Here is a 21,642-nt window from a genome sequence, read left to right on the forward strand (position 1 = left end):
CTATATCCTTCCTGCTCTTGGAAGGGTTTCCCAGGGAGGTGGAGAATAAGGGTTTGAATCCACTCCACTTGAGGTTTCTCTCTTTCTGCAGAAGAGCTCTGAAGGTACTCGGGGTACTGAAGACTAAAGGAGGAAAAGGCATGTAGGGAACCTTACTGTTGAATAGTGGTTATGCACTTTGACAAAGGCTTTCAGGACTATCAGTCTGCATTTAGTTGCCTAAATCTCATTCAAGTCTCTTTCTGGGTATGAATGCATCTTCCTATGTGGGCCTCAGTCTTTCTTTATCTCCAAGAATAGTTACAGTTGGAGAATAAATTCCTCAGAACCTGTAAAACACTGATCTATGGTGATAACCTGGGCTGTCCAAGGTAACTCAATGAAATATGGTCGAGCATCTGGTTCATGTCTTTTCTGGGCTTGTGGTAGTATTACTTTAGAATCATAGAATCATAGAATAGTTAGGGTTGGAAAGGACCTTATCTAGTTCCAACCCCCCTGCCATGGGCAAGGACACCTTACCTTACACTAAATTATATCACCCAAGGCCTCGTCCAACCTGGCCTTGAACACTGCCAGGGATGGAGCATTCACAACCTCCCTGGGCAACCCATTCCAGTGCCTCACCAGCCTAACAGGAAAGAATTTCCTCTTTATATCCTACCTAAACTTCCCCTGCTGAAGTTTTAACCAGTTACCCCTTGTGCTGTCACTGCAGTCCCTAATGAAAAGTCCCTCCCCAGCATTCCTATAGGCCCCCTTCAGATACTGGAAGGCTGCTATGAGGTCTCCACGCAGCCTTCTCCAGGCTGAACAGCCCCAACTTTCTCAGCCTATCTTCATATGGGAGGTGTTCCAGTCCCCTGATCATTCTCGTGGCCCTTCTCTGGACTTGGTCCAACAGTTCCATGTCCCTTTTATGTTGAGGACACCAGAACTGCACACAATACTCCAAGTGAGGTCTCACGAGAGCAGAGTAGAGGGGCAGGATCACCCCCTTCAACCTGCTGGTCACGCTCCTTTTGATGCAGCCCAGAATATGGTTGGCTTTCTGGGCTGCAAGCACACACTGAAGCCGGCTCATGTTCATTTTCTCATCAACCAACACCCCCAATTCCTTCTCTGCAGGCCTGCTCTGAATCTCTTTTCTGCCCAACCTGTAGCTGTGCCTGGGATTGCTCCGACCCAGGTGTAGGACCTTGCACTTGGCATGGTTAAACTTCATGAGGTTGGCATCAGCCCACCTCACAAGTGTGTCAAGGTCCCTCTGGATGGCATTCCTTCCCTCCAGCGTATCAACTGAACCACACAGCTTGGTGTCATCGGCAAACTTGCTGAGGGCGCACTCAATCCCACTGTCCATGTCAGCGACAAAGATGTTGAACAAGACCGGTCCCAACACCGATCCCTGAGGGACGCCACTTGTTACTGGTCTCCAGACAGACATTGAGCCATTGACCACAACTCTTTGTGTGTGGCCATCCAGCCAGTTCTTTATCCATTGAGTGGTCCACCTATCAAATTGATGTCTCTCCAATTTAGAGACAAGGATGCTGTGTGGGACAGTGTCAAACGCTTTGCACAAGTCCAGGTAGATGACATCAATTTCTCTACCCCTGTCCATCAGTTCTGTAGCCCCATCATAGAAGGCCACCAAATGGGTCAGGCAGGATTTCCCCTTAGTGAAGTCATGCTGGCTGTCACCAAGCACCTTGTTGATTTTCATGTACCTTAGCATGCCTTCCAGGAGAATCCGCTCCAAGATTTTGCCAGGTACAGAGGTGAGACTGACTGGTCTGTAATTCCCCGGGTCATCCATTTTCCCCTTCTTGAAAATGGGGGTTATATTTCCCTTTTTCCAGTCATCAGGAACTTCACCTGACTGCCATGATTTCTCAAATAAGATGGCCAGCGGCTTAGCAACTCCATTCTCCAGCTCCTTCAGGACCTGTGTATGGATTTCATCAGGACCCACAGACTTGTGCACATTCAGATTTTTAAGATGGTCTCGAACCAGATCCTCTCCTACAATGGGCCCAAGGTCTTCATTCTCACAGTCCCTGCACCTGCCTTCCAAGACTTGGGTGGTGTGGTCAGAGCCTTTGCCAGTGAAGACCGAGGCAAAGAAGTCATTCAGAACCTCAGCCTTCTCCACATCCTGTGTAGCCAGCTCTCCTGAGAGCTTCCTGCATTCTCCCTAGTCTGTTTTTTATTTGCTATGTGCCTGTAGAATCCCTTCCTGTTATCTTTAATACCTCTACCTAAGTTTAATTCTAACTGAGCCTTAGCTTTCCTAACCTGGTCCCTAGCTTCCCAGACGACATCCCTGTACTCTTCCCAGGCCACCTGTCCTTGCTTCCACTTATTATAAGCCTCTTTTTTCTTTTGAATTTTCCTCAGCAGCTCCTTATCCATCCAAGGAGGTCTCCTGGCCCTCCTGCTGCACTTCCTTCTGGTTGGGATGCAACACTCCTGAGCTTGTAGCAGGTGATCCTTGAATATCAACCAACAGTCTTGGGCCCCTCTGCCCTCTAGGGCTATATCCCATGGAACCTTCCGAAGCAGGTTCCTGAAGAGGCCAAAGTCTGCTCTTTTGAAGTCCCGGGCAGTGAGCTTGCTGCACGCTCTTCTCACTGTCCCAAGGATCTCAAATTGAGCATCTCATGATCGCTGCATCCAAGGCTGCCCTGGATCGTCACATTTCCAGCGAGCCCTTCCCTGTTGGTGAGCACGAGGTCAAGCACGGCACCTCTCCTTGTCAGCTCCTCTATTACTTGCAGAAGGAAGTTGTCTTCCACACAATCAAGGAACCTCCTGGATTGCTTGTGCTGGGCCGTACCGTCCTTCCAACAGATGTCAGGGTGGTTGAAGTCACCCATGAGAACAAGGGCCTGTGAGTGTGAGGCTTTTCCTATCTGTCTATGGAGTGCTTCATCCCCAGGTTCTCCTTGATCAGGCAGTCTGTAACAGATCCCTGCAGTAATGTCTCCCATAGCTGTTCTCCCTTTAACCCTGACCCACAAACTCTCTGTGGACTGCTCACCTGTCCCCAGACAGAGTTCCATACTCTCCAGCCTATCCCTAACATAAAGGGCAACTCCCCTCCCTGCCTGCCAGGCCTGTCTTTTCTAAAAAGCCTGTAACCTTCCATTCCAACACTCCAGTCATAGGAGCCATCCCACCATGTTTCTGTGATGCCTATTATATCATACCCCCATAGACGTGCACACATCTCTAATTCCTCTTGTTTGCTCCCCATGCTACGGGCATTTGTATAGAGGCATCTGAGCCAAGCTCCAAATGAAGCCAGCTCATTGGCTGGAGTGGCTGGGATATCTCTACAGTGCTCCGAGCATTTATTACAGGTTCTGGCAACTGACTGGGTGTGTTGGGATGGAACACAAACCTCCCCCAACACATCTACATAGGGATGGTAGCAAAAATGTCCTTGAAGTTGTAGGATGTAACTTGGGATGAGTTATTATTATTACATTTCTTGAAGGCTTTGGGCAGTGCATACAAAAAGCCAGTAGCACTTTGCAAAAGGTAGTGGTGGTTGGAAGATTTGGAGAAGAATGCATTGCTCACCTGTTCCGGATGGACTAGAGAAACAAGTGAAACAAAGGTCTACACAGGAGTCTGCTTTAATCCATCATTCTATTTTATGAAGCATCACACAGCATTTTCACCAATTAGCATTTGACAGTAGTCTAAGTAAGGGCCACAGGGTTATTTAAGGAAAAAGCTGGCAACCTATTTCATAGTCACTGACTCCTCACTTGGCAGCATCACTCTTGGAGGCCTTGGGTAGTACCCAGCAGTTGCTGACCTATTTGAGGAAAATCGTGTAAATCTATAATCCAGTGGTAAATCTGAAAGACAGAAACATACCACATCTGATTAGCAACACAACCCATATCACATAAAAAATAAGCCTGTAGTGAATAGCAGCACTTCTTAAGACCTTGAGCTGTTTGCTCACTAGCTTTAGAACTCAATCAGATTGTGTGATTACATATTTACCGGATGTGTTCAGCTGTCCAAAGGATTGACTTTAAGAGTTTACTCAACTGCAGCAAAGGATATTCAGTTCCTTGATTGCTGAAATAATGCTAGTCATAGAAAATGATTTAACTAATGCTGGAAAAGTAAACAAAAATCTTCATTGAGCCTAGATGGCCTTTTCCCACTAGAGCACTTTTACATTCATACTTCAGTTTGTCACCTTTCTCTAGAAATCAGCAATCTACTCATAAGAGGGCTGTGTTTAAAACAAAAAAGTCTGTTTGTTTTTTTCGGTTGGGTTTGGTTTTGGTTATTATAGCAAAATTCCCCAAAGGCACCCGCTCTTAGACCTTCCTGCAGTCCAGTGTTAACAACATTATTTTGTATTAATTCTTAGAAATCTGCACTTGTAACCTGGTGTACTCATCACTTCCAGTTTGTAAAGAACACTGAATGCATTAAAATAGTTCTGAACAGTCAAAGCTTTCTTTTCTGTACCTTTTTAAAAAAACTTTGCTGCCAGCAGTGACCCACCCACCTTCACAGCCAGAAAACTGATACTTCCCATGCTCACCTCGTATTCAAAGTTCAAGAAACCAAATTAAAGCCCCACACAAATGAGACTTCATTCACAAAACAATCACCCTTAGAATAAATGAGAAAAACCCTAAACCAAACAAAAAGCCAAAAAAATGGTTAGCTCCTCTCCAGCTTGTCTGTTTAGAAGCAAAAGATAAAAACGATTACTTAGCTCATCTGAACAGTAATTTATTAATGACAACTGTAATCTTTTTACTTTGGAGTATGTTTGGGGTGATAATAGCCTATCAGTGTGCTACAATTCTTTTTTTTTTTTTTTAATTTTTTTTTTTAATTCAGCGGCAGTTGTGAAACAGAAAACACGATCTTAGCAGTTTTGGCACAAACAACAGGAAGTTCAGGTCTGTCTCACAAGTGATTCACAGGCAGGCACCAGGACAGCATCCAGGTCTGCAGCTTTAAAGCCATATTAAACCTAACTAAAGCAAGCAAATTAGTATTTAGATCCAGCTGAAAAATCACATAGAGGCTGGAATGAAGTACGACTGGGAGGAGACTTGATTGGAAGTAAATTACGCTTTATTAAGTGGGTTACTTCAGCTTGTCAGAGTACATTTTCTCATTGTTGGAGTCCAGCACAGCACAACAGGCAGATGTTTTTCTAGTCTGTGAAGGCCCAGTGGATTTACTGGCTGCTGAGTCTATTTATGACAGCTCTGTTTAAAACAAAGGTTTCCAAAATAACAAATAATAATGAAAAAGAAAGCAAGTATTTCTGAGTATCTTTATGAGCTATAAAAACACATGCCATACAGTTATTTTTATATAAAACCTTTCACTAGCTTTTTAGTCTAGCAGTCTGGAGTCTCCCAAGAGTAGTTTAACCAAAGAGAAGCACAAATGGGGCAGACTTGCTGCAGAGTTGCTTATGCTGAAAAGAAGAACCATTTGGATCAAAATGGTCATTTTGTTGATATTTCCTGTGAAATTAGCTTTACACAATCAGTTTAAACACCAAACACATACAATAGACAATGCATAAGACTCCAAAAGAGAATAATTACCTTTTTACATATTCAAACCCCAATCTATCCATTTAAATATTGCTTTTGTCTGAGCAAGCTGACTTTGGAAGATGACCAGAAGGTACTTATGTTTAAAAATGTTGCCCAAGGCATCCCTGAAAATTGCATGAAGCATGAACCTGACACTATTCTTCACCTATGAAGCAGATTTTATGTCTCACATAGGAAAAATCTTCACGTGTTTCCATTTTTTTTTCAGCAGTGATTTTATTTGCTGCATCTGTTGCATCTGCTCTGCCCAGAACATGCAATGTTTTATATTATTGCTTGATTTCTGATAAAATCTGGACTGATCAGAAAGACATACCTGGAATCTTAGTTAACAACTATAAATAAAAACACAGTGGGGGGACACCTTATAGCAGTCTTACGATACCTAAAGCGGGTCTACAAGAAATCTGGAGAAGGATAAGACAAGGGGTAATGGGTTTAAATTGAAGGAGGTGAGATTTAGATTAGGTATTAGGAAAAAATTCTGCACTATAAGGGTGGTGAGGCACTGGCACAGGTTGCCTAGAGAAGTTGTGCCTGCCCCATCCCTGATGGTGTGCAAGGCCAGGTTGGATGGGGCTTTGAGCAACCTGGTCTAGTGGTTGGGGGTTGGAACTAGATGATCTTTAAGGTCCCTTTCAACTCTAAGCATTCTGTGATTCTATGATGCTATGAATAATGTGAAGAATACAGGGATAAAATTAATATTTATTTGGTTTTTACTGGGGGAATGTAAAATCTATATATTAAAAAAAAAAAAACAGAAAATCCAGAAACTGTCATAAATGAAGACTGCTCATTTAAACTAAGTTTTTTGAAAACTTTTCAACTTAAAACAAAATGCAGTCGCCCTGGATTGCAAAAGTATCATTTGAAATGTACAGCAATGTTCAATCCATCTTCTTTTGATGTAAACAGCAGTGGTGTCACTGGGTGCAACAATACTGTCTCATCAACAAAAAACAGTGATACAGGTCTGCAGTCTGCCTTCTGGACATAGCAGCAATTAATTTAATATCTGGTCTTAATCCATAGTATCACTGCAGACATGAAGAAATAAGCAGTTCCATTTTCACTAAACTGACATGCTCGCACAGGCCACAGCTTGATGCAAACGCATGCAAAAAAGAAGATACAGTACTTGATAATAAAAGCAGTCTCAGGAAAAAAAACCAACCAACAAACAAATGTTGCTTATTTCCAAGTTGTTTGTTTCCCTGTGGTTTTGCCAGTAAATTTCTTCAGGTTCTGCTACTGTGCATGCTCAGAACTGCTGCTGTCATGGTAGACCTCTGCATCTTGGCACCTGCATCCCAGCTAACCCTGATAGAAAAGTCCTAAAGTAGGTAGTGGGCAGATATCCAGTCCTCTCTGAGAGATAATTTGATAGCGAGGCTCTAATTGGTCCTAACCTACAGTGATGATAAATTCAGCACAAAACTCATCCAATATTGCCACTATCCTAAAAAAAAACAACCAACCCCAAACCCAAAACAACAACCCTGAACAAACTAAACAGCTTGAGGCTAGTAGAATTAACTAGCTGGCTCTACCCAATTGCTTCAGCACAATTCCAGAATTTTTCTGTCATGTAGGCAATTCTTATTTTGTTCCCAAGACACATAGGCTCTATACTTTTAGAGCTGTAGACTTTGAGAAGTAGGACATGGAGGTTCTCAAGGTCTAGGTCCCTTTCTAGATCTACAGAAATGTCAAGTATTAGATGTATCACCCTGAGTTTCAGTCCCATTCCTCTCTTTGCTCCCACTCCAGAGCCTGAGTGCAAGTGAGTGATGAAAACCACTTCTTTTCTTTTGCAGTGACCATTCAGGATTATTAGCATTTCCCAAGAGCTTGCTCAACCCTCCTGGGTTATATGGTGTAGCCTGAGCTCAGAAGCAGGAGTCCTGCCCTGCCCTACCTTGCCTAAAGGACTCCAGCAGCCTTAGTGTAAATAAAATGGCAATGATGATATTTAAACAGCAACCACTGTCAGTAACTGTGTTCCAGCTGCTGTGTTCCAGTTATCCAGACCTAGGTATTAAGTGACATTAATTAAAACATTGTGCTCTGATGCTTATGTATAACCATATCCACACATCTGTTTAGGTGTTACGGATGGGTTTATTTCACAGTTATTGAGTTGACAATATCTCAGTTTCTGTATGCTGTTCAGTTAGCATAAGCCAAGTAAATGAAAGCCACAAGGTTTTATCAGAAGTAAAATCAGAGTTCCAGCCAGAAGGAAGGAAAAGGAAACCACAAGAAGAAGGGAAGATGTAATATTCTCGATGAGTGATCAGGAAAATATTTGAGTAACTGAATGGAAGACAATTATAATCTAATCCAGACACAGGCCTGCTTGATAAACTCAATGCTCACTTCTAATCTTTTCTCTTTTTTTTTTGAGATTTCCCTGAACAAACCAATACATTAAGCAAATAAAATCTTAACCCAGCTTTTTAGATGAAAGGCATTTTTTTCAAGTAAAAGCACAGTCCAAGACTGAAACAGATTTCTCCCAAAATGCACAGCAGAAATGTCAGGAAACATTTTGCAATATTGACCAACAAAAGCAAAGCCAACATTTTTTAAGCATGACACCACAGCAGCATCCCTATGACGAGTGAGAAGCCCTACAGAAAGCAGAACTCCCCTCCCCTCACTGAAATCTGCAGTCAGCAGGGCTGGAGCCAGGCCCTGCAGAGACCTTCCAGTAAACAGCAGGATTATGTTCTTAAGTGAATTCAGATATATACTCCCATTTATCACCAAGGAAAAGGCACAGGGAAGAAAACTAAAACCTCATTAGTGAAACCCAAGTTGTAACTTGAAAAATCTTTAAACTGCTTAATTGTGGCAAATCTCAGAAAGCAGACAGAGCTCCATCTTACAGCTCAGCATCCAGGTGGCGTGACTGCAGAGGCACTGTCAGTCAGCATCAATTCCCCTTTTAAAGGAATTCCAGTAATTTACATTCGCTTAGTATCTTTATCATACATGTTTCCTTGTATTTCAAGGTTGCTAATGAAGAAGAAGGAAAATACGAATTTCTTAATAGTAACAATTTCTAATAATAATTTCTTAACAGTGATTGTAAGCACAGCTGCTGCAGGGGAGCTCACCAGTCTGGCTGCACTGTTGACCATTTACTGCAAGTAAATGATAATGGGTGTTGGGTTTGTCTGAATACTCAATGTGTTTATCTCCTGACCCATTTCTACTTCGTAACAGTCAAAGAAGTAAGAGCTCAGAGTGTGAGCGAGCAGACTAGCAGTAAAAAGGAAAAATACCCAAGGTCACAAGTAAATTTATCTGATAGCAGTTATTTTTAGCAAAACTTCTACGGCTGATTATCCTAAACAGAAGGTCAGATGTTTGCTGTACTAAAACAAAGCTCCTGAAATACTGAACAAAAGGAAAGTGTTCCTTCTATCAATTACATGAAAGTCTGCTGCTGTCTACACACTCTGCGACTCAAAGGTTAGACAGGAGGAGGAGGAAGGGTATCTGTGCAGTGTTGTATGGGAAAGGGGGGACTGTTCAGCACAGGTATGCCTTGTAGAAGGAAGCTGCTAAAACTCCTGAGTTTGCATGTAATTTGTGATATGAGCCAGTGCAGTTTATTTCTGGGTATCTAGGAATAAAGCCAATTAATTAAGCTCTTTAGAGGGAAGGCATTTTTCTTTTTTTTTTCTTCCAGTTAAATTCCTGGGCATCCTGGAATAAAGGAATAAAGACTAAAACTAGCCTCAGTGAAAATGCAGGTTTGCTGCTTTAATTGCACTTCCATGGGAGCTTTTGCCAACACAGGTGTATTGGTTGGAGATCCTGCCTGTGGATCTGCCAGTAGACATTTGTAGCATGATGTTGGCTTGAGGAAGATCTTCACTGCCACTGGGGTTTATCACTGGTTACTATTCTGATGTATGTAACATGGAAGATTATGACACTGGAGAAAACTGAAGTGGCAAACTGTGGGGAGATGTGGAGTAGCGGCTTCACTGTAAGAGTTTTGCAGAGGGATGAGTGCCTGGGGGATGGAAAGACCATGCCATTGTTGCAATTGCCTGTAGTGTGCAGTTTCACCCAATTATCTTGGGAGTAACAATTAGCGTTACTTTGGGTCTACCCTATGCGGAAAGGACTGCTGACTCTGGCTTGAACAGAACAGCTGTGCACAAGGCATGCACTATACTTGCATCTGAGCCTGACAGAGTCTGCAGCAAAGGAAAATCTTAGAAATTCCTTTGCTGTTTTGTGTTTGTGAAAGAAAACATTATCTGTACGTGAGAGAAATTTCTCTCATTTTCGTTTTAGTTTAAATGGTTATTTTTTTTGTGATCCCTGGAGAAGATTGCACTGTGTGGTTCTCTGCTTGATCTGGAACTGATCAAAAGAAAAAACTGGACCATAATATTTTTAAATATTTAGATGAAGACATAATCTAAAAGAAATCCTAGGAGAATGCCAAGATCCCAGTAGCAGGTGTTAGTCTTTTAGGAATCTGTTAATTAATTTCTGTTGGAATGACTCATCCTGGATCTAAGAGCTGTGGGAAGGTCTTCTGAGGTAAATTGAAGAAGTTAGCCTGAAAAGCGATTGTTTGAGATGCCAGGTATTTCTGATTGATTAAGAAAAAGAAATAAGTTGCATTTGAGACTGTGCAGGGGCTATATTAAGATAAATGCAGTGATGATACACCCCTTTACTTTCATTTTGAGGTAAACTCACCAAGATCTAACTTACTCTTCAAACTTGGGTTAATGTTGTCATGTTTCCCTCTCTTGTAAAACAAATGCTTTCTTTCCTTTTCCCTATTCTTTTCCCTTCGGATGGTTTACAAACATTGGTTACCTTAAGGTAAAAAGCCACACACAGAGACACATTAAGCCTCTATTGGGTTTCTTGGTGTGTTTTACTATCTAAATCCAGAGGGAATATATTAGGCACCAATCCAGAGTACATAAATGCTGCCAGCAACTTTTTGTTGTACATGTGAGGTTGCAGGTTGTGTAAAATTCCAGCCTGGTCAAAGAAATATTTCCAATACTTCTAATACTTGGTGACTTACCTATTTCCACATTTTTCACACTTAAAAATTACCAACACTTCGTATTACCAGCCAGTGTTTTTAAAGAAGTGATGTAAACCCACCTCATAAGTCTGCGATCTAGTCAAACCCCAATTATAGCTATAATTACAGCCTGCAAATGAAATTATGCTGCCTGAGTTGAAGGATAACTTTAAAACCCTTTCTTAATGAGTTGCTCATGAGTTCTCCCTTTAATCTTTTAGACGCAGCTGTACTTTGACATCTCACAGAGCAGAGTAACGATGGCAGGAACATTTCTGTCAGTTATTGGCTAGGAAGTAATCTTTCGGGTTCTGCATGATTTGACACAGCCTTTAGGGGCACAAGTCAGTACACCTTTCTGGAGGAGGACAGAAAGGCTGATCAAACTGTAGTACACTGAAAGCTGTCCTTTCTGTGTTGAAAATTACTACCAAGGAGTCAAGTCCTTTGGAAAAGCTGGGGTCTCAGACCCTTTGGGTCATGAAGACTTTTTATAAGCTAGTTCTTATTTACTGAATAATAATTTGTTATGGTTGAAATGCAGCTGATTGTTGGTTTCAGTTATATTTTGCAGCTGAAAAAAAGAAATGCATTATATTTGTCTGTTCTGTTGAGTACGTTTTTCTTTCTGTTAAATGAAGAACACTGAAACTAGTGTCCTGGATCAGAGATCTAGGATTTACATTATCTGATGCTTTTCAACTTGCTTTTCAACTTACTTTTCAACTTAGAGAAAGATGCTGTAAATACGTTCAGAACATGTATCTTCTCTCTAGTAACTTATCTTTGCTACCTGTTTTTTCACTCGCATCAAAGACTCAGAACCAGAAAACCACAGAAATGTTGTTGTTGTATATGTATACCAATTTTCACCAAATGTAAAAAATGTATTGCTTGCATAAAAAGTTTCATTATAAAAATGACCTCTTTGGACTTTTAATAGCAACTACTATTCACAGCAGCTAAGCCCCAAAGCAGTTTAAATCTTCAGAGGATTTTGATAAACTTAGTCTTTAGATGATATCGCACAGATACCTTTTTACATTGTAGCTGCTAAGTAAAAGCATGGTTTTAAGACAAGGTATTAAATAGAACAGGTTACTGCTAATTAACAAGTAATGTATAATACAGATAGTTTTATACGTTTAAGGATATTCTATGCTATCATTGTATTATTTGAATTATTAAGAACACATAGTTATCACTCTTGTTACAGGAAACCCTAATTTAACAGGAGCAGGATTTGACTTTAAATTATGTAATGTCAATGAAAAATATACTACTAATGTATTAAAATATGGGTGATTTTAATCTTCAACTATAATTATCTATATCTTCAGGATATAGAAGTAATATGCGACTACATGATTAGTGAAATTCATGAATCATAGTAATAGTTGATTCAAGGGCATTCACCTTTAAAATACATGTTTAAGAAAGAGCCTGAAGTTTGCAATTTGTAGTTGATCTGTGATGGGCAACCCAGCTACCTGCAACCCATGAGTTGCCAGCGCTGGTGCCCCAGCCACAGCTTCCTTGGGCTTTCCACTGTGCAGATTAATTTGCAACTCTACGCAGAAACATGAACTTCTTTGCCATGGTTCACTGGCAATTTTATCATTATATTTATACAGCAAGCAGGCTGACGACTCAAACTCCTGCAGAAAGTGTCAGGGTACAGATCTCTTAAGTGTCTTTAAAGAGACAGCTTTGGTGAATTATAATGGCGATTTTTCTCTTGTACTAACTAACTGAAATAATAATAAGGTGTGAAGAAAAACTAATGCACCTGTATGGGCAAAGCATGATAAGATTTCATACAGCATGCGAGATTTAAAAGACTGCATTACCCTCATGCATGACACAAGCTTGGTTATCAAATCACCAAGATGGAATAAGCTCTGTCTCCATAGCACATTTACCATTGAACTAATTCTTCTCTGAAACTCAAGAGACTTGCAACTTTGCTCAATCCCCTATACTTGCTTGCAGTAATTTTTAACCCTATGACAAACCTCACAACTCAGAGGTTATGAGACCAGTTCAGGAGATCAGGTTAAGTAACAATCATGAAATTTAAAAGAGGGTTTTTTTTTTTTGCTATTCTCCTTATTAGGATTTAGACTCCACTTAAGCTTTTCTTTGCAATGAAGAAAAAAATCCCAACTTATTAAAATTCCCCCATAAGCTCTGAAATTCCAGTTAACCATCATGGAATTTTTTGAAGTGGTACTTTTATAAAAATACCAGCCATAATGAGATTTAAATGAAAATCATTAGCTTGAAATATATGTATCAATTTTGGAATTAAAGAATTGTTTAACCAATACCCATCTGCAATGATAGCACCAGCTATCGTTTATTTTACCACCTTTTTCCTACAAAAATTTGCTTAGTAAATAAGATATTATGTAGATTTGATCTACTTTGTAAATCAGGGAGATCTTTTGTAATTATTGTTGGCATTCCTATGTGATGCAGGACATATAATCATTTACATAGGTATCTGGAAATTTTATCAGATGGCTACAGTGCAAAAGAAAGTAAAGTTCAGATTATTCAGGAATGGTAGATAACCTCTCTCATGGACAGCTCATACCAAACTCTTTGAAGTGGAGGAGGATGTATTAGAAACTGATTTATGCAAAATGTCATTTTTCAGACAGACCCCCACATATTTGATTTCCATATGTGAGCTTGAACGTAACATTCCCATGGTAATGGATCCTGTTTTGGAATTTTCACTGTGCTTGAAAATGGTCAAAATCTGTAAGCGAGCTGTAAATGAGGCGAGATTCAACAGCAGAAAAGTCAAGGAATGGATGTGTGATCAAGGCATGTAGAATACACAGGAGTAGGGGCATTGGCTTCTACTACTTCAGTAACCATGTATTGTTAATATAATCATGAACTCATCAGTTTTCTAATACTTGGGAAAAACTTCCCTGCTTACTGAAAGTGGGTAAGGAGAATTAGCTCATAGAAGACTTGCAAAATATTTAGGAAACTTTCAGCTTAACTCATCTTCTCCTACAATTACAAAGATATATCCATAATGTTACTCTTCAGTTAAACCTTTCTAGTGTCACCTCAATGTCAAGGTGATAATGTCTTAAATGACATCATCTGATTGACCTTTATCTGATTTCCACTCTGATCTAAGGAAGGTACACAGAAGGTATTATAGAGGATCCTTTCTGTCCTTTGGGCAATTCTAACAATAAACAAAACGTCCTTTTTCATGCACAAGGAGAATGCCGATTCCCGTTCAGGGACTGTCAGGGGAGTTTAGATGATTATGACACAATAATCTGCAATCCCACTAATACTTTCCTTGCCAGAGGTGAGATTAAAGTTCACAATTTCTGATACATCTTTGAATGCAAACACCTTTTGAGTCAGATATTGAATTTTTAAGTAAAGATGACGACAGAAGATAGAAGAATGACTACATTCATGAGCACAGAAAGCTAATCCAGAATGGATTAGATTATTTTTCACAAAGTTGTCTTTTCCTAATTACATATACCTATTGTGTATATGCTCTGTTCTTTTATACTCTGAATGGCCAAAACTGCAACAGCAGCATTCCCTGTGAAACCCTTTTCCTACAAGGCTCTTTGCATCAGATTAGTTACATGTATAAATTCTTCCGGTGAGCTATCAGAAGGCATCTGCACCAAATTTACAACATCTTGGTGAAAGAAGAGAACGGTCTAAGATGTTTCTACTGCAACTTCTCAATCCAGATCTCCAGTTTATTTTTATTTTTTTGACATATTTCCTCTATTTAAAAAAATGGAAACAGGCATGAAGGGTTTTATTACTGAAAATGAATTTCTAATAACTCTCTCAAAAGAATTCTCCTATGAACTTTGATGACAGTGAGTTATTTTTGTAAAACACTGCTAGTATTGAAAAACATTGAATAGCTTTTGGAGTAGTTTTTTTCAATGAAAAATGTCTCTTGAGAAGTAAAACAAGCTGTTCTTTATGCACAGATATATGTTGCATCCAAACAACATGAACCAGTTTTAAAGTTAGCACAGCAGTAATTGTCTGCCTTTCACCAAATATTTCTGCAGAGTGTAAACTGCTGGGATATTGAATTGTATGTGGCACTTCCCATCACTCACATAGATGTACAAAAGCCTGGTGAGACATTGCTGATACAGAAGCCCTGGTGAGCCCATAACTCACAGGAGGCTGCAGCACACCTCTGGGGAGGCATCAGCTCATTTGGCTGGGCCAGTTTGGGCCAGGGCTGCCAGGGCTATAGCAGCTGGGAGCTGGGCTCATAGGGTCAGCATGCAGGCAGCCTGGCTGCACGTCTGGGCTTGGGGGATCTTGAGGAAAGGCCTGTGTTTTTGCAGCTTGGCAGTGGCAAGTCCTCTGCTGGTAATTAAAGTAGATAAATAGAAAAGGAAAAGCTGGAGCGCATCAAACTCACATAACCCATTTGAATCTCTTTTAGCTAGTTATTCCCAAATAGCTGCAGTTGAACTATGACTTACAACTGCAGCCAAAAACTTCAGGGCTTGGCAAAGCAGGGGCTCTCACAGCTTGCTGCGACAGGAGTCAGACAAGGTATTCCAGAGGATTCAGGCATTCCTCAACATCCATAATAATGAACATCTGCTCTTCAGTACAAACAAACAAGAAATACCACTCTCTGTAAGAAGCCAGAGATGTTTTCTTACCTTCATCTTTGAATCTGCTTTCAAGCACACAGCTGCAAGTTAAAAATGTTTTCTCCCCGGTCTTTTAGCTCTGAGGGATAGCTTTTGCAGACACCGGCCCCTGCCCCAGCACCAGTCTGATGCAGCGAGGAAGCACACACAGTGTCCTTTCTAATGGGTGAGCAGACTTTGCAGGTGCTCCAGTGCTGATGACAGGCAGCTATCTGGCTCACTGATTTACAGATAGGTCTTTCTGGTTCTCACCCCTTCATCTGTAGCTAGAAACTTGGTGGTATGTTTTGTGGTCTAGAGCCTTTGCTAACTCTGCAAACTGAGCTATGGTTGCTGGGAGCTGGCTGGGAGGCAGTTTCAGTGTGGCTGACCCATGTGTTTCCTCTAGGCCCATGCTTCCAAAGCAAGCTATAGAATGACTCTGGGAAAGGTATTGGAAGGGAATTTTACAGAAGTTACCTCTCCCTTGGCAAATGACCCTGGTATATTTGGGCTTTGTACCTTTAGGCTGAAATACAGACTGCAACATGGCAAATACCTGAAGCATAAATAAATTGTGGCATAATATGACTTTTCTGCTTTGAGATATCCTCATGGTATACATACAGGTGTGTAATACGGTTGCAAAGGATGGGTCTGTCATGTGTTGTGGTGTAGAAATAACTGCTGGGCAAATCTGAAATCCTCTCTCGGAACAACTTTTTATTCTTTGGAGTTATGCGTGAAGTAGGCAACAGATGCTGAACAGAAGGGTTGGTAAATTAAATGCTTACTGTGTTCTTCATACAGCTAAGCACCTAATTAATTTATTCCTTTAGATATGACCTACTGATAAAGTTCAATAAGGCAAAATGATTGCGGACATATAGATACAGGGTCTTCACCACCACTTTATAATCCAACGATATGTACTGCAGTTGTGAAGTTATTGCAGCATTACTGCTACAGCTATTGCTAGGAACCATCCAAAATAATGTATGGTCCCTCCAGGGCTGAAAATTAGTGGAGATCAGAAGATCAGCCATAAATGAACCTTTGATGCAGCTTTGATGGTAAGAAGGTAGAAAGCCTGAGCTGGATTCTCAGGTGAATTCTTGGAGAACAAGACACTGCTTGTGATTGCCTTGTCTTCTGAATAAGGAATATGTTTTAGGCTCCAGCTCCATCCATAATGACGCAGTTCCAAAAGCAATACGCACATTAAAAGAGAGAGAGAGAGAAAAGCATGGTCCTAGGCATTCTTAGCTTCATTACATTCTTGTGTTTGTTCATCTCCCTTTCAACTGTAATGGGATAAGCGAGCTGACTGAAGAAGGATAACAAGCAACACCAGAGAGAAACACATATGGACGTGTAAAAACCCCAGGTAACTTTGCATGTGTTTGTTTCCTAATGTAACTCACCATTGAAAGCAGAAACAGCAAAATACTGTGGGGAAGTCCTTAACTAGTTTAGGAACTAATCTAAATGCTGCATCCTATTTCTAACCTAGGATAAATTAAACATCTAGTGTTTGCAGAGACAAACAGTAAGTGGTCTATCAGACAATTATTAAAAGAACCACCATCAAAGTAATGAATAGCCACTGGCATTAACTGTTGTGTGAAATGAACAGAGTAGTTTTGAGTGTATTTTGGATACATGTAATCTCAAAGATAGATTTACAGTACTACAAAATTACTATGAATACTACACATTCATCAGGAAAAAAAATGCCATCTTCCTTACCTGCTATTGCTTCAAGACTAGGGATTGCAATAGTGCTGTAAGTGCTAATACATTTACAGGACCATGTGCGAACTAAGGTTTCCTCTGCATTTTCCAGGCCTGGCAATCTGTCCATGAAGAAAGAGCCCCACTGTTTAGATACAGAGTAAGGAGCTTTCAGCTGATCCCCCTGAAAGAAAAATAAAAAAAATGTAATTAAAAAAAAATAAAATCCTTTCTCTATCCAACCACAAGCATTAGTTTAAGGAACTCCAGAATTTCTCAAATTTACTAGAAAAATGGTATTGTATCTCAGGAGCAATGTGAATTTAAAATGTTATAATTCAAACAATAACAGTCTTTTAACAATAACAATCAATTCCTCCCATAAATCCCCAAGCTCCATTTTACACAATTTATGAATTCCCTAGCACATAAAAAGCTGGCTTTAAATATTTTTCTCTTAAAATAATCTCTTTTCCCCATTTTTCTGTTTTTGATAGTGTGAACAGCCTGCTGCCTTTCTCTGCTGGAAAAGCTAGGTAGCTGCAGCACCCATCCTAGACCTCCTCCCAGGAGAAAGGAGTCTCCTGGCGCTGTATGCAGTAACTGTTAAGAACACATCATGCCACCTGTGTTGCGTTATCTGTTTCTGAGTTGAGGAATGAGTGAGAACAAAGCTGCAGGATCCATGGGGAGCCATCCAGTTGCCCAGCAAATTGTGAATAATTGATTTTTTTCATGTATATTTTCAGACAACAACATGTAGACTCATTATGTTTCAAAAAAAGCATTAAAGCAGCATTGGGAAAGCTGATATTTTTAGCAGTTCATCTTGAAACCTGCTATATATTGCCAGAAAAAGCTCCAGGAGGCCTCTACAGAAAGATGAAAAAATGGAAAACAAAACAAAATATATAGAAAATCTGTTCAAGTAATTTGTGTGCAAAGTAATTTTTCAGATGAACACAGCATAAAATAACAAATAGCCTAGCATGTGCCTCCAGATTCATGAAAAATGGGGCTTATTCAGCCTAGAGGAGAGAAGGCTCAGGGGAGACCTTAAAGCAGCTTCCAGTACCTAAAGGGGACTCACAAGAAACCTGGAGAGGGGTTTTTGTAAGAGCCAGTAGTGACAGGACAAGGGGGAATGGCTTTAAACTGAAAGAGGGGAGATTTAGATTAGATATTAGGGAGAAATTTCTCACTGTAAGGGTGGTGTTTTCACTGTGAGGGTGTGGGGCGCTGGCACAGGTTGCCCAGAGAAGCTGTGACTGCCCCATCCCTGGCAGTGTTCAAGGCCAGGTTGGACAGAGCTTGGAGCAACCTGGTCTAGTGGAAGGTGTCCCTGCCCATGGCAGGGGGTTGGAACTGGATGAGCTTTAAGGTCCCTTCCAACCCAAGCAAGTCTGTGATATGATATGATTTAACCCTTTTCTTAATAATTTTGAGAATCTGCTGGAATAATTTGTGTTTATGACAGAGGTCTGTGGCTTCTGACTGCACGAAAGGTGTTGATCCAGCTGAACAGATCACATCAGTAAACACAGAGCCATTCTTTTTGTGATTCTGAGTTAACAGTTTTTTCTCTGAGCATAGCTGGGGGTGAGGAGGAAGCGTTGATTTGGGCAAGTATAAATAGTGGTTTCTGTCTTCTGATATAAATAGGTTGGAAAAAAAAACCCTTTTGTTTCAAAACAAGCAGTTAACTTAAGAGCTGGGCTCTTTTGTGGTTTTAGTTGGGAGTTTTTTTGCTTCACACATCTTTCCCTCCCCCTCAAATGTTATCTTTCCATGCAAATCCTAGGATGCTAAGTCAGTTATAGTAAAATGTAAGTGCTATGCTGAATTGAAATCTGTTTGCCAGCTGGATCGCACAAGCAGAAAACTTGTAAGGCTACTAGAGCTGATGAATCAAAACAACAACTCCAGTACTGGCCCACAGCATTTGCACAAAAGACAGGGCCTTGTTTACTGACAAAAGAAAAAAATCTGAGCCTTCTGCTTTTTAAAATGTATGACTAATACAACAGGCAATTAACACTGCAATCTGAGGAAATCAATTCATTTTTTAAGAGCTGAATCTCAGAGTGGGAATTTCTCCCCTATTACCAAGGAGTGAGTTACATTTTGTATTTATAGCCCAAGTCCTTAGTAAAACCAAGCCCAGCTAGGTATGAGAGCTGTCAAGTCACCTGGTAGAGAACCCTTGCCATTTTGCTGCTGGCTTATCTCCACATGACTGGGATGGTTTGGTAGGCTAAACCTTGATCTCAAATCTGGAAAGAGCTGTCAAAACTTTGCCTACATCCTTAGGAAGTATTGGACATTGCCTTCCTTCTATTCCTAAGTGATGCCTAGAACAAGTCTGTATCTCATCTGCAGCCTATATAGCCTGCAGTGACCACGTACCATGAATCTATACATCTGTGAAATGAAACAAAAGTCCCCTATTAACATTGCTGGTCCTTACAAGCCTGGAAGCACACATTCAACAGTGGGGCTAGAAGCTCTGGAAGGTGCATCAGACACCCCTGTAGTCCCCAGACATGGGGCTGCACTTGCAGCATGACAGTAGATCCTGGGAAGTGCTGAGCAATCCCTCTTTCTTACGCAAAATACCCAAGCATGTGGTTTGGTTTCAGGCATACTGGTGAGACAGTAGCAGGTTAGATGTTGACTGTGTCAGCTGAGGGTACAAAGCTTCAAAGACTACATCTAGACTTTAGAGAAACAAAAGGATGGTATGAGGGTTCCCCAAGTCCCAGGGCTTTCCACTAAGTTGAACCACCTGGAATCCTTACTATCACCTTTGCTTTATGAACTGCGGACAAATAAGGCCTGTTAACAGAGCAAACAGAATCTGTTAATAGGACCCTTGGGTAACACTGGTTTGTCAGCTTACAAATGACCTTTCTAAAATACAAACAGGCAGGGAGCTGAGCTCTGACGTTTTTCTACATTTGGTAGAGAGGTGAAAGAAAGAAGGATGTAAAGGAGACTGGAGTGGAAAATCAAGCTGTTGGTATTTTTTAAAGGCATTATTTAGAGAGACATGCCATCTATGCCATCATCTTTGTACCAAGTGCAGAGCACTAGGATTACTTCACTGCATTCAGTATGACAGATGGTACTGATGGCTGTATGCTTTGTGTCAAGCTAGTTAAACCATTATTGACTCTAAGTGCCAGAAAAAAAAAAAAAAAAAATCAATGCTCAAAATACGGTTTCGCTGGTATAACAGCAAGTATTTGAGGTGTTTCTGCTAGCACAACTGTGCTGGTCACAACATTCAGATGTCCCTGAATAATATATCCATGCTGGGTGTGCAAATGGGCAAGCCTGCCACCAGTCTTAACTTTTGCCCAGAACCTGCCACCCACAAGTCATAGGCAAATACAAAACATTTCAGTCTGTTCCTGAAAGTACTATCAGATTTGCGTTACAGATAAATGGGAATAAAGAGACAGAGCCAAAAGGCACAGAGTAATTAGCCTTGTCTATGGTCATGGCAAGGGAGTGTCTGAAATTTGGGGGGTTCATGGGCCCTGACCCCTCCAACGAACTAATCACTAGGCAGTACCATAAAAATTAGTTTTACTTCTAACTGAAAAAATATCTGTATCTGCCAATAAATTCTTTGATTCCTGACCCATTCATTCCTATAGCCCCAGGGTTTTTTTCCTGACTAGCTCCTCTGTAACTGTTTCCCTTGGAATCCTAGGACAAATTCCAGCTTTTCTTCAAGTTTTCATTGATGGAATTGATCACACATTTAAAGAACAGAAGGCAAAAACAAAGACTGCAGCCAAGCAAACCAACCCCCAGATCTGGGGGGAATCTTGTTTCAAAACAGTGCTTGATATTTTTCCCCCCTGCATGCTGCAATACACTTAGGAGTAATTACACAAATAGTTTTTAGTTTGCTATTCTCTTGCTCATTTGATTATGATTCATCTCCTTGAAAGAACTTCAGTAGTTACCATAATTTCAGAGTTATGTGTATCTGGTCAATATCATGCAATTAATTGAAAGGAAAAGACAAAAACTGCAATGAAAATGGAAATCACTAGCCTCCTAGTTTGTGTGTGAGGAAGTTGTTTACTTCCCGTCTCTTCATTAGTGATGAAATACCAGTTAAACAACTGAAAACAGGTTTTTGTAAATTATTTCAGAAATATGCAATTGCAAATTAGCAGTAATACTTTATTTCTTTAATAATATTTTCTAAAGATTGATAGAAAGGAGGACTGCATATTGTATTAAATTTTCAGTCCCTCTCTGCACACACAGCATGGCATAGACAATCTGCAATAGTGTATTTTTTTATTGCCAGCAAATGACCAGGCTGATGAACAAGACTCAATCTAATCTGTTAGTGCCCAGTTTTCCAAAAACACCTGACATTGTACAATCCTTTGAATTGGCTTTTTTCCCTTCTTAACCAAAGGGTTAATGGGAGAAGTTGATGGGGGAAATGAAAATAAAACTTTCATAGGCTTGCAAAGGGAGTCCCTTTGAACTAGTCCTGTTAAGTTAGTGGTGT

The 21,642-nt window shown here is 40.5% G+C and overlaps 1 protein-coding gene across 2 annotated transcripts in view; it reads right to left on the reverse strand.

Moving 5' to 3' along the window:
• Window positions 1–3,626: 3,626 nt before the first annotated feature.
• Window positions 3,627–21,642, reverse strand: part of NT5DC1 (5'-nucleotidase domain containing 1) — a 124,793-nt gene continuing 106,777 nt past the window's right edge. For both annotated transcript variants that reach the window (XM_061460081.1, XM_061460082.1), the window contains 2 exons: window positions 17,118–17,286; window positions 3,627–3,872 (listed from right to left, as the gene is read on the reverse strand). In XM_061460081.1, the coding sequence (XP_061316065.1) occupies window positions 3,754–3,872; window positions 17,118–17,286 (288 nt within the window). In that variant the 3' untranslated portion in view covers window positions 3,627–3,753. The remainder of the gene's footprint in view (window positions 3,873–17,117; window positions 17,287–21,642) is intronic.

Source organism: Pezoporus flaviventris, unplaced genomic scaffold (assembly GCF_033815535.1).
Source record: "Pezoporus flaviventris isolate CSIRO_AGI_PZ_B2104156 unplaced genomic scaffold, CSIRO_AGI_Pfla_v1 ptg000031l, whole genome shotgun sequence".
In the NCBI taxonomy this organism is placed as follows: domain Eukaryota; kingdom Metazoa; phylum Chordata; class Aves; order Psittaciformes; family Psittacidae; genus Pezoporus; species Pezoporus flaviventris.